The sequence below is a fragment of the Odocoileus virginianus genome, chromosome 24 (genome assembly GCF_023699985.2).
Source record: "Odocoileus virginianus isolate 20LAN1187 ecotype Illinois chromosome 24, Ovbor_1.2, whole genome shotgun sequence".
Classification (NCBI taxonomy): Eukaryota; Metazoa; Chordata; class Mammalia; order Artiodactyla; family Cervidae; genus Odocoileus; species Odocoileus virginianus.
This window is the reverse complement of record NC_069697.1, coordinates 40,006,684-40,020,157: the sequence shown is the minus strand read 5'-3', so window position 1 is coordinate 40,020,157 and position 13,474 is coordinate 40,006,684. Positions and strand designations below refer to the sequence as shown.

The 13,474-nt window shown below is 43.0% G+C and overlaps 1 protein-coding gene and 1 pseudogene across 2 annotated transcripts in view; both read left to right on the top strand.

Annotated features, from left to right (window-relative positions):
• MYRFL (myelin regulatory factor like) overlaps window positions 1-13,474 on the top strand; it is a 121,998-nt gene that overhangs the window by 101,048 nt on the left and 7,476 nt on the right. For both annotated transcript variants that reach the window (XM_070454606.1, XM_070454605.1), the window contains exons 20-24: window positions 6,795-6,854; window positions 7,492-7,579; window positions 9,856-9,930; window positions 12,859-12,979; window positions 13,308-13,382. In XM_070454606.1, coding sequence (XP_070310707.1) covers window positions 6,795-6,854; window positions 7,492-7,579; window positions 9,856-9,930; window positions 12,859-12,979; window positions 13,308-13,382 — 419 coding nt within the window. The remainder of the gene's footprint in view (window positions 1-6,794; window positions 6,855-7,491; window positions 7,580-9,855; window positions 9,931-12,858; window positions 12,980-13,307; window positions 13,383-13,474) is intronic.
• On the top strand, window positions 1,505-2,811 carry LOC110122317 (fructose-bisphosphate aldolase A pseudogene; annotated as a pseudogene).

Below are 13,474 nucleotides of genomic sequence, written 5' to 3'. Positions count from 1 at the left end.
CAGCAACATTTGAAAAATTGTATGTATCTATGGGAGAGATGTTACTTTTTAGGTTCACAACCAACACCACAAACCCCTTTATGCAGTCATCTGGGGTTCCACAGTCCCCAGGTCAAGAGGATCTTGGATTTGTACCAGCTTATCCATTTTACTGTTGATGGAACAGAAGCTTGGCACTTTGCTTAAGATTCTGCAGTGAATTATGAGTAAAGTCGAAATCGAAATCTAGGTGCCCATCCCCACCATTCAACCTTTATTTATTTGGGCTTGTGTGTGCATCTTCCTGAGATCAACTCCAGAAGATGCAGAAAGTGTCTATTCTGTTGTTCTAGAAAGCAATTTCAGCGCCCTATGCCTCCTCCCCTTTGCCTATAGCCATTAAAAATTCAAATTAAAAAAAGAATAAATTTTTTAAAAAATTAGGGAAATACAGCTAATTAGGGCTTCCCTAGTGGCTCAGATGGTAAAGAATCTACCTGCAATGCCAGAGACAAAAGAGACATGGGTTCGATCCCTGAGTCGGGAATACCCCCGGAGAAGGGATGGCAACCCACTTCAGTATTCTTGCCTGGAGAATCCCCTGGACAGAGAAATATGGTGGGTTACAGTCCATGGGGTCACAAGGAGTTGGACACGACTGAGCGACTAACACTACTACTACTGCAGTTGATTTACAAGATTGTGTTAGCTTCAGGTTACAGCAAAATGATTTAGTTACATATGTATATATATATATATATATATATATATATATATATATATATATGTAATTTCCAGATTCTTTTCCATTATATGTTGCTATAAGATATTGAGTATAGCTTTCTGTGCTGTATAGTAGGTCCTTGTTGGTTATCTGTTTTATATATAGTAATGTGTGTGTTTTAATCCCAATCTCCTGATTTATCTCTTCTCCCGTTTCCACCCTTGTCCGCTTTGGTAACTATAAGTTTGTTTTCCATGTCTGTGAGTCTCTTTCATAAGTAAGTTCATTTGTGTCATCTTTTTAGATTCCCCAGGTAAGTGGCAGCATATGGTATTTGTCTTTCTCTTTCTGGCTTACTTCACTTAGTATGATCCTCTCTAGGTCCATCGATGTTGGGGCAAATGTCATTATTTTATTCTTCTTATGGCTGAGTAGTGTTCCATTGTGTGCCCATAGCCACTGAGATGGCGTTCCCACTTCAGGATATTTCTGGCGGTCTGAAGAAAGGCATTTTCCCCCGCTGAAGTTCCTTCTCCCCACTCTGTCCAGGGCACCATGTAACACCAGAATTCTAAATCCAACAGAGGAGAACGTCAGGCAAATATTCGTTTCAACCAGGTGTTTCTAGGGCATTTAAGACCAACTACAAATTGACAAATACATTTTTCAATTAAAAAATGTAGCCCCGCCTCCGCGCCCCACCTCAGCAGTAGAATAGGCTGCGTTCCTCTTGGAACCAGAGTCCTGGTGACGAGTGCCGCGTTCGCTCCCTCAGTCCACTCCGCCAGCCCTCCACCGCGGCGCCCCGCCAGCCCGCCCCTCTCCTGTGCCAGGAACTGACAGGCACCATGCCCCACCAATACCCAGCACTCACCCCGGAGCAGAAGAACCGGATTGTGGCTCCGGGCAAGGGCATCCTGGCTGCAGATGAGTCCACCGGGAGCATCGCCAAGCGACTGCAGTCCATTGGTACCGAGAACACGGAGGAGAACCGGCGCTTCTACCGCCAACTGCAGCTCACCGCCGACGACCGCGTGAATCCCTGCATCGGGGGCGTCATCCTCTTCCACGAGACGCTCTACCAGAAGGCCGATGATGGGCGTCCCTTCCCCCAAGTTATCAAAGCCAAGGGCGGCGTCGTGGGCATCAAGGTAGACAAAGGTGTGGTACCCCTGGCAGGAACAAATGGCGAGACAACCACCCAAGGGCTGGATGGGCTGTCGGAGCGCTGTGCCCAGTATAAGAAGGACGGAGCTGACTTTGCCAAGTGGCGTTGTGTGCTGAAGATCGGGGAACACACCCCTTCTTCCCTCGCCATCATGGAAAACGCCAACGTCCTGGCCCGTTATGCCAGCATCTGCCAGCAGAATGGCATTGTGCCCATCGTGGAGCCCGAGATCCTTCCTGATGGGGACCATGACTTGAAACGCTGTCAGTATGTAACCGAGAAGGTGCTGGCTGCTGTCTACAAGGCTCTGAGTGACCATCACATCTACCTGGAAGGCACCTTGCTGAAGCCCAATATGGTAACCCCAGGCCACGCCTGCACCCAGAAATATTCTCACGAGGAGATTGCCATGGCAACTGTCACGGCGCTGCGCCGCACAGTGCCTCCTGCTGTCCCTGGGATCACCTTCCTATCCGGAGGCGTCCATCAACCTCAATGCCATCAACAAGTGCCCCCTGCTGAAGCCGTGGGCCCTGACCTTCTCTTATGGCCGAGCCCTGCAGGCCTCTGCCCTGAAGGCCTGGGGTGGAAAGAAGGAGAACCTGAAGGCTGCCCAGGAAGAATATGTCAAGCGAGCCCTGGCCAACAGCCTTGCCTGCCAAGGAAAGTACACCCCAAGTGGTAAGGCAGGGCTGCAGCCAGCGAGTCCCTCTTCATCTCTAACCACGCCTACTAAGCCGATGTGTTCTAAGGCTGCCCCCTCAACACTCCAGGCCCCGTCCCCTCCCACGCTCACTCTTGAAGAGAGGGGGCTTCATCTGAGGCTCCAGGCTGCTCTTTCCCGTCACTCTTGCCTCCTTGTGACATTGGTGCCTGGTGTTGTCTCTGTAGCTAACTCCACCGTTTCCAGCCTACTGCCAATAAACAGCTATTTAAGGGGGGGGGGGGGGGGATGTAGAATAACCCTCAGTAGGATGTGGAGTAATATCTCATAGTTTACAAAGCCCCATAACACACTTATGAGCCTCCTTTCTGAAGAGTAAGAATACTAGTAAAATAAACAAAGGGAAATTGGCATTTTTATGACATGTTGAGCTCAAGCCATTTTTTTTCCCTTTGGGCCTAAGTTGATTGCCAAAGTGTCTTTCAGAAAGGTTATATCCCCTCTTCCCATACTTAATAAAAGGTTTGAGTAAAGCTAACAAGTGGAAAGCAGGTACTTCAAAATATTCAACTTATATTCTGAGGAACTGAGTATAATGGAGTAGATTTTAATCTATGGAACTAATAAAGATTTAAATAGGCAACAGAATTAGATATCGAAAAGTTAAGCGCCTATGAGAAAAAGCACCAAAAGAATTCTAAAGATTTTAGGAGATTTGGTAAAGTTTTTTAAAATCTCACAAAGCAAGAAACATCTGTAATTCATGCTTACTTTGATCTGGAGACCAGATCTCTGAGAAGAGCCAGTCGTTGAAAGAAAATGTTTCCCTGTGTTAAAGGACTCAGCCATGGATTGGTTGGGCTTATTGACTTTTTCTTGGCCTGAGTCAATTTCAATCAGGAAAGAGAAAGGAATCCAAGATGCTGTACTGGGACTCAGCCATCAGTACAGTTTTACAAGTAATGCAATATACACATTCTACCATGACAGGATATGCTTTGGTTGGACACCATCTTAAATCTCTCTTCTCCAGAAGTTTCTAATTTAGCTTATGAGGAGATCTCATTTGCTGATTGTGAAATATATTTCCCAACTTTACGATGAAAACCATTGGGAATGTATATTAAGTTTATAGGGAATGTTGCTGGAAAGCTCTTGTAAAATGAGAGCTACTCCTGTATAACTACAGGAGAATTTATGGTTTTCCAATAGCCAGCCTTTCAGAATGGAAAAGTCTTGCCTCAGAAAAGTGACAAAGTAAAAGTGTTTTATAGGAGACTTAAAATTTGTTATTTCCAATCCAGCTTTTGAAAAGCCATTTTCATAATTCTAAGCTGCAAGCTCAACTTCACCTTTTTATTACCATTACAAAAATACCTTATCCCGTCAGAAGCTAAATCCTATCCTAGGGTTCTATGTCTCCAGGAATGTGGAAACATGCTTCTGTGAAACTAAGGCAGCTCTGTAGTTCTGCTGCCAGACTTTATAAATGAGCTGTTTTCCTGCAAATTCAGCAGGAAAATAGAACAAAAGGTAAGGGGAAAAAAAAAAAACAACAGGATAGATAAGTCTGGTTTCTCCTCTTTATGCCTCATTTGCCTTGTAAATTAGCCTTCTATGGAAGTAGTAGTAAACAAAACTCATAGCAGGAGACATGTGCTTGAAAATTATTGTTTGAAGAGCTGGAATCAAAGTAATCTTGAGGCTTTTTAGACAGCACATATATTTATATGTAAAGGGAAATAAATATTCAATTTTCTAGAAAATCAGTATATATTAAGGTCCATTTCTTCTTAAAGAGAAGCATCACACTGGGGAAGATTCTCAGCAAACTGGTCTTGCCTTCCAGTTGTCTCTCTCCACTTGCTAATGAGATGAAAAAGCCCAGCTTCCTCATCTACCCCAGCATCCCTCCCCACCCAGCCCCTAGGGGTTTCTCGTTTGAGTGTGGGAGAGAAAACGTTTCTCTAGAAGATACATGGTTGGCTTTCTCTTCTCTCTTCCTCCCTTTTTCTTGACGTCCCTCCTTCTATCCTTCCACAAATATGTATTCAGCACCACAGATGAGACTGGCATTGTCGAATGTGGGAACACAATAGTGAATGAGAGGCAGTGTTCCAGAAGCTCACAGTTGGGTAACAGGATAAGTAAACCAGCCCTTCCACTTCATGTAAGAAGTACTAACCAGGACAGACAGAGACACTCAGGAATACACGCTAGCTTTGCTTTCTCTCCTGAAATTCCATACAGAGACTAGTTTCACATCTTATTTCTTTTTCATTCCCATGAAAGCAGAACATATTGTATTAACTTATATCTCTTGTTAAATAAGGTTAATGTCTTTGCCCAAAATTATACTGAAAAACATAGATATTGTTTAATGCAGATGAAGGACTGCAATAAAGAGGACATTTACTTGAAAAAATCTGCAAATTTAAAGAAATTACTGAAAACACTTCAAAATTCTTTTGTGAGGTTAGCTTAGCAACTCACTAAATGATGGCTTTCACATCCACTTTAAAAAGATACACTTTTTTTTTTTTCCGCAGGCTTAACAACCATTATCTGAGTGGTTACCTTTTCAAAATTGCTTTTAAAATGCCTTTTTGGCACTGACAGATCATAACCACTCCCCTGGCTTCCTTCCCCATCAGTAAACTCTGGCCCCACACCAGTGACTTGATTCTTCTTCTCAGATGACTTCAGCTCAGTTTTTGCTTTGCGTGTGTGCTGAATCCTTTCAGTCATGTCTGACTCTGTGAGACGCTATGGAATGCAGCCCAACAGGCTCCTCTGTCTGTGGGATTCTCCAGGCAAAGATACTGGAGTGAGTTGCCATGCCCCTCTTCAGGGTATCTTCCCAAACCAGAGATCAAACCCATGTCTCTTATGTCTCCAGCATCGACAGGCAGGCACCACCTGGGAAGCTTAAGCTCGCTTTTTTTTTTCTGTGTGGATCACATTATTCTTGGAGTTATACATAATTCAAAGAGTGTTAAAAGAGGTTACCTATTCTGGAGTTTTTCTTTTCTTTTCTTTTCTTTTGACTGTCCCGCTCATTACATGGAATCTTAGTTGTTCCCCTGACCAGGAATCAAACCCATACCCACTGCAGTGGAAGTGAGAACCTTAACCGCTGGACCGCCAGGGAAGTCCTGGAGGTGTTGAGAAAGGGCAAAAATACATGAAAAGTTAAGTAACAAAACAGTGATAATAGCCCATTGGTACAGTGATAGAGAAGATATCACTAACTGGTCACCACTTTGAGGATTCAGTAATAATACATACTACAGCATAATAGTAATACGCCCTCCATTGGAAAGGCTGGAGCTCTGAGCTATGGTGATCTGATTCGGGATGGTGTCTTAGTTGGCTGGAGCTGCCAAAATAAAACGCCACAGACTAGGTGGCTTAAACAACAGAAATTCATTTTCTCACAGTTCTGGAGTCTAGAAGTCCAAGATTCAGGGGTTACGAGGTCTGATTCCTTGAAGTCCCACTCCTGGGCTCAAAGAAGAAATACGGTTGGCTTTCTCTTCTCTCTTCCTCCCTCTTTCTTGACGTCCCCCTTCTATCCTTCCACAAATATGTATTGAGCATCATAGCTGAGTGTGGCCTTGTCGAATGTGGGAATACAACAGTGAACAAGAGGTAGTGACCCAGAAGCTCACAGTTGGGGTAGAGAGATGCCTTCTCACTGCATCCTTGCAAATTCTCTCCTCCACGCACACAAGGCTTTTCATGTCCTCATCTCCTCTTGTTATGAGAATGCCACTCAAACTGAATGAGGGCCCATCATAACAGCTTCACTTTAATGTAATATTACTTTAAAGGCCCATCTCCAAACACAGTCATGTTCTGAGGTACCAGGAATTAGGGCTACATGTGTGAAAATTTGGAGGACTTTAATTCATTCCCAAACAGGTGGCTTTTTGGAGAAGGGCGGCACTAAACTAGATCTGTAAGAACGAGCATAGGGAGGATTTCCCTGGTGGTCCAGTGGTTAAGGTTCCATGCTCCCAATGCACGGGGCCTGGGTTCGATCCCTGGTCAGGGAACTAGATCCCACATGCCACAATTAGGACTTGGCAGAGTCAAATCGATTAAAACCAACCAACAAACAGTGGCATAGGGATATGGTGGGTTGAAAAGTGAGAGAGAGAAAGAGTGGGGAAACATTCAACTGGTTGACAAGCTAGGGCACACACTGGGTTTCTTCTCATCCTGAACAAGCTTTAAGACTTTTTCCTCTTCAACAGGCAGGCGCACATCATTCTTGGCAGCAGAGGCACAAACCAGCGTTGACTGGAGGAGTGACTGTAAGTTTGCACTGAAGTGACTCTTCTCTGGCTTTGTGGAGCCAGGCAGAGGGACAACAAGCTATGAAAGCGGTCCTGGAAAGAGGCAGAGGGACGGAGGCTGCACTCTGCCCCAAACACCTGTGGGGATTACATTTTTTTGCAATCAATGCCAACCTAACTATTAAGGAAGCATTGGAAATTGTTGCATACTGCTAGGCATTTGTGGTTGATCTTCATGGATTTTAAGAATTTATTTGAACTTCCTGCTCTCTTCTTCTATTTTACTGCTAAGTTTTTAGTTGGTTTTCTGTTTTCTAAAAAAAAAATCTTTATTGGCCAGATTGCATATCCCATTGCACTGTCCATTTTCAATAACTTTCAACTTAGTAGGACTTCAGTGATCCAGGTTTTCTTTTGGATGTTATGGGGCTATCTATTGGAGCTTGGGTTTTATTTTATTTTTTTAGTTTCCTTAAAATTTACCATAACAGCAACAAAAGCCTTCTCCCCTTCTTTTTATCTCATTTGAATGCAAATGGAATCCATTTATCTAGAAAACTCTTATTTCACATTCTGTAATTTGGAGTCTGCACTGGAGCACAATGCTCTTTTCCTCTGCAGAAGAGTTTACTTTCTTTATTTCTTCTCAATTCAGGGATTGATACAACCATCAGTTCTATTCAGATTATGGAAATCCAGCAAATAATAGATCGGCGGTATTGCAGTAGAAGCCTCCAGTGCGGGTATGTAAGCCTCCCCACTATCTCTCATTGTTTCTGGAATTTACTCAGGGCTCAGGGCTTTGGAGACTGGAATGAAAGCTAACGTTAGTTACATGGCAAAATCGATGTGTGCTTACATGGCTCCTCAAGTGGAAAACACATTTGTTACATGGTGGACGAGGGAATCGTAAAATGGTTAGTATTAGCAAATGTCAATAAGCCATGGCTCCAAAGATTACAGTCTCCTGGTTTAATGGGTAAGTCCAGAGCAGAAAGCTTAGGGGTCAGCTCTCAGAGGCCACATACCATAGGCACAGAGCTGTTAGTTAATTTTATAGAAAAGGAAGACATTATTACTGATGGCTCTGAGTTATGAGTGAGCTGACATTTATATATTTTAATAACAAGGGATATCATTATTTTAATTGTTGAAAAAATAGAGCATATCTTAACCTTTTCAGTTAAGAGGAAAAAAATCTAGGCATTGCAAAAGTTTACAGCAACGTTCATCTCTAGTGTATCACATGCATCAAGGTAACAATGCATCTAGAAGCATAGAGGGCAAGCACAGAAGCTTCAGCAAACACACTATGCAAGTTGAAGGTATTAAGAATGGGGAGGTATTTTTCTTTATTTGGTAAGTATTTACTGGTGTAGTTAAGCCCGCTCCTATTTCAGCCTGCTAGGTTGAAGGCAAGGCTGCGTATTTTCCAAACCTCAGGCTCCAGGCGCTCAGTCTTCAGTAGTTACAGCATGTCGGCTCAGTAGTTGCGGCTCACAGGCTCAGTTGCTCCATCACACGTGGAATCTTCACGGACCAGTAGTTGAACGCATGTCCCCTGCCCTGGCAGGTGGATCCTATCCACTGGACCACCAGGAAAGTCCTCTCAGCCTTATTTCTTTTTAAGCTTGATATAGCTTAGGCTTCAGGCTGATGGTCCTGACTTTTATAAAAAGTTCTTTTAATCTATTTTTTTCATTTTTGGCTCTGCCACACAGCTTGTAGGATCTTAGTTCCCTGACCAGGGATTGAACCCAGGTAGTAAGAGGTCGGGCATCCTAACCACTGGACCACTGGGGTATTTCCTGGACCTGATTTTTGAAAATAACCTGAATGGCACTTTGTTATTTGTGTATGACCTTTACATTCATTATCTCATTGAATTCTCACAAAATCACACAAGGTTGGTGTTATTTATCCCCATTTGGAAGTTACAGAACTTGAGGCCCAGTGAGCTTGAAAAAGTCAGAGACGGACCTTAGCTGGTTTGATAGAACGATGTGATGGTGAAGAGTAAGATGGTTTGGGTTCAAATTCCAATTGACAAGAAGTTCATTCTCCTTGTGTACCTGTTTTCCATCTGTAAGATGAGGATACTTACTACCTAAGTAGTTGGGTTTCAGAGAAGCACATAGATATTGGGAGGAACATAGTAGGAAACGACTTATATTTAAGTTTCCTCTGGTAGGACAAAGTCCTCCTGATCCCAATTCACATCTATTGCTTTTATTTTTGCTTTCTCATTTTTAACAACTCAGTTTAGTATTCATTAAAGAGAATTTAAAATGACTGGCCCTTTCCCCCATTTATCTGGCTTTATTTCTGTATATAATTCAAGGGATGGGAAGGTCATAAGAACTTGTATTAGATACAATGTGCCATTTTGCTTGAGTTTTCATTACAATATGAATCAAAGAAGCTCCCCCTTTTTCCCAACCATCCCTCCCCAAGGGTGGGAGGAATCCCTGTATAAGCATTTCTATCCTGTGGTTTTCTCCATTACTCAATAATAATTAGGACTGTAATAATTTTACTTGATTTCATTTTTGAAAGTACCTGGTATTTCCTGCTGATGTTGCCTAAAAGGGAGTGATTTACTGTATCAAAGCTGGTAGTTATTTTTTCCAGTTCTTTCCAGAGGTACTGTTAAGTTTGAGGCCTTTGCCTCATTTGTTTTCTGAAATCTCTGTCTCCTTAAGCGACGTTGAAGTCATTTCCTATTGGTTTAGTTTTGTGCATTTGGTCGAGGATTTGACTATCATTTCTTCTGTATATTCTAAGAAACCATGAATCTGTTTGTGATATATTTTATAGAGTTTGATCTGAAAGAGATCACTTTGAAATTTGACAGGTATGTCTCTGAAAAATATGAAACTGTGCCATGTTAAACTTGATTTTCTGTATCTATCACATATTATAGACTATTTCACAGTTTATGTAGTATACAAAATTAGAAAAAAGACTGAACCCTTCCCTGCATATTTTGATTTGTGATTTTATTTTTTCCCTTAATTAGGTCTGGAAATTACAATTACCATATTCCTGTTAATAAGTACACACCCACCAATGTCAAATTCTCTCTGGAAATCAAGTAAGTTCATAGCTGTAACAGATAATTCTGTTTTTATTATAATTCTGTTTTTATTATCTGAATACCAAGCCTGAGTTTCCCTCACAATTCGATTAATAATTTAGGAGGTGGAAAGTTTTCAGTTAAAGAACGACGGTTGGGTTGAGAGGTGGGCCAGTTTTAGGGAGGGATTTTCAAAATTAAGCCTGGGACCTTCCAAGCTTCTTCCAAGGGATATAAAGGCTCTAGGCTGTATGCTCATAACTGCAAAGTGAGCCTGACCTTGGATTTGATGTTCTCAGGCTGCTAGCTGCCCTTGGCTGTGTCCCTTTGAATTGGGGTGGGAGCTAGAATAATAGCATGTTTCCTTGATTGGGGGGGGGGGGGGGGGTTTGCACATTTCTGTGAGCTCCTGGGAGCAGTGCTAATGCAGACACCATCTACTTCCCCCATGGGAGTTAAAAAACGGAGTCAGAGTTTGGAGCTGGGCAGACTGGGGTTCAGATTTTGTCTCCATCACTTATGAATTCTGTAATCTTGGAAAAACCACTTATCCTCACTGAACTACTGTTTGTTCATCTATAAGATGAATTTGACATTGTATCATAACATGGAGAGCCTCTGTGAGAATCAGTGATAATAATAGCAAAATGAATTATTCCCATTTGCTGAGCACAGACTATATGCCAGACACTCTACACTTTACTACTGGGTCACAGACTCCTCACAACAACCCTCTGTGGTTGGTGTTTTTCTCTAGTTTATATTTTTCAGATGGGAGCACTTAGTTTAGAGAGGTCAAAAAGTTTGTCCTGAAAGTCAGGGTAATTAAGTGGTGAAGATGGGCTTCCAATCAGCCCTTCCATTCAACCATCACTTTCCTGCCTCCCCAGTGAGGTGAGACCCATAACATTGCTCCGTCCTGGCACAGAGCAGGCACTTCACATTATGACTACCTTTTCTTCCAAATCACAAAACTCGAATCTATTTTATCGGCTATTTTGCATAATCATGGTACTTCAGAAGACTTTCACAGAAATTATGAAGCGAGGTACTCACCCTGAAGATGGTGTTTGTGTCTCTTGATGTCAGTTTCTCCTTTGTCCCCTCCACATTTCCTCTCTCCCTCTTTCCTTTCTTCCTTTCTTTCCCTTTCCTCTGCCCTCCCCTCTCCCCCTCTGCTTCCCCAGCTCTGTTATTCTTCCTCCATCATTTCCTCCCACTCCACTCTGGTCTCTTCCTCTGTTTCCCTCAGACTTCATACTCCTTCTTTCATCAACCTTGCTTCTACAATGAGATATTAACACAAGCCAACTGCTTGCCTTGGAATGGTCTTTTTCAAGCAGCTAAAATTTCATGACTCACTATCCACCACATTACAAGGCAGAGCAAAAACTAAGTGTACTATTCTCTAGCACTCTCTAGGCTGCCTGGGACAGTGTTTCCTCATTTGTCCCTGGCTTCGATGGAAGGAAGTAAGCTGAAGTGGTATATCCCTTGAAATGGCAGAAGGTCATCTTGAACCACTGAAAAGTGGGTGTTAGTCACTCAGTCATGATCAACTCTTTGCAACCTTATGTACTGTAGCTTCCGTCCGTGGAATTCTCCAGGAAAGAATACTGGAGTGGGTAGCCATTCCCTTCTCCAGGGGATCTTCTCGACCCAGAGATTGAAACTGGGTCTCCCACAATAAATCAGGCTTTTTAGTTTAAGAATCATTTTTTTTCTAACAGCAGTGATCTTAAAGTAACACATATACTCAACCAAGATTGTAGGTTTTCCCAGAGATAGGTGGACCTCCTCCTCCTGATGATGATTCCTGGGCCAGCCTCTAGAGAAGAACCATTCTTTCTGACAGATCTACTCTGATAACTTTAAGGACTGATAATTCCTAATGGGGCGCACCCCCACACCCATACCTGTGTTGTTTGTCTCTGTTTCAAACGAGACCTATCCATACCAGAAGCTGGCAGAATTTCAGATCCTGGAAATGTCAGATGAAAGTAAATTCAGCTGCCGGTGAAAAGAGAAGGGATATACCCCCAAACTGTTTTTATTTTTTTATTTTTTCCCAATTATTTTTATTAGTTGGAGGCTAATTACTTTGCAATATTGTAGTGGTTTTTGCCATACATTGACATGAATCAGCCATGGATTTACATGTGTTCCCCATTCTGAAACCCCTCCACCTCCCTCCCCATCCCATCCCCCTGGGTCATCCCAGTGCACCAGCCCCGAGCACTTGTCTCATGCATCCAACCTGGACTAAACTGTTTTTAAAGTTTATGGAGATAAGAAGCTCTAATGTTGAAATGACTGAAGTCATGAGACTAGGTTTTCAAGGCTGTCGTTATGTTATCTCAGTTTTAGTTTCAGTCAGTTCCAGTCTACTATACAATAAGATCCCCGTAGACTGGGTGGCTTAAACCATGGACATTCATGTCTCGCAGTTCTGGAGCCTGGGAAGTCCAAGATCAAGGCACTGGCAGGTTTGATGTAGGATGAGAGCCCACCTCCTGGTTGACACATAGCCATCTTCTCTCTATATCCTCACATGGCAGAAGGGGTGAGAGGGCTCTCTGTGGTCCTTTTCATGAGGGCACTAACCCCACTCATCAGGGCTTCATCATCAAGATCTGTCACTTCCTTAAGGCTCTACCTCCTAACACCATCATATTGGAGGTTAGGATTTAAACATATGAATTTGGGGGGTGGGGGACACAAGCATTCAGTCGACAACAGTAGTCTTCTGAGATTGAGTTTCTTTCTGTTATGATGAGAGGTGAACTAGTATACTGGCATTCGTGAGTTTTGTGTAATAACAGGCCTATTTGGAACTTTGAATGGATTTCCAGGTTATGTTCCCATAAGCTCCTCTTCTGAAGCTGTAGCCTGTGAGAGCTGATAAGTGCTTTTCCATTCGCTGTTTCTTTCCTTTGTCTCTTGAAGCACAACAGAGCCACTGATAGTCTTCCAGTGCAAGTTCACCCTTGGAAATGTGTGTTTCCGCAGTAAAATTGAGGCCAAAGGGATGCAAAGTCAACAGGAAGTCTCCCAGGAGATGACACAGGTAACATTTTCCAGCTCCTCAGCATTCTGCCTTCCAGAAGTGCATCTGTAGTGGTGACGCAGCCTCTGATCCTCACCATGACAGAGATGCCATGAGTCACATGCCGTTGTTCCCCTTTGCTGACCCTGGTCACCCTTTGCTGACCCTGGTCACAGCATTTGGTTCAGCATCCTTTGGAAGCTGCAGACTTCTCCAGCAACACCATCAGAAACTATGGCCACAAACAGCTCTCCTACTGCAGTCAAGGGAATGCTTTTCCACCTGGGCTTTTCCCAGCGAAGAGTAAAATGTAGTTATGTGATGGATCTCTCTTTCATTTATTATTTAGGGATATCAGCACATTTGGAGCCTCCCTGTAGCACCACTCTTCGACAGTGGGTACCATTTCCGGGTAGCTGCACCGGTAAGCTCTCTTTTTTTTTTCTTTTCAGTGAGAAAGAAATGGACCATTAAATAAATAGATAGGTAAATGGTGGTGGTGGTGGTTTAACCACT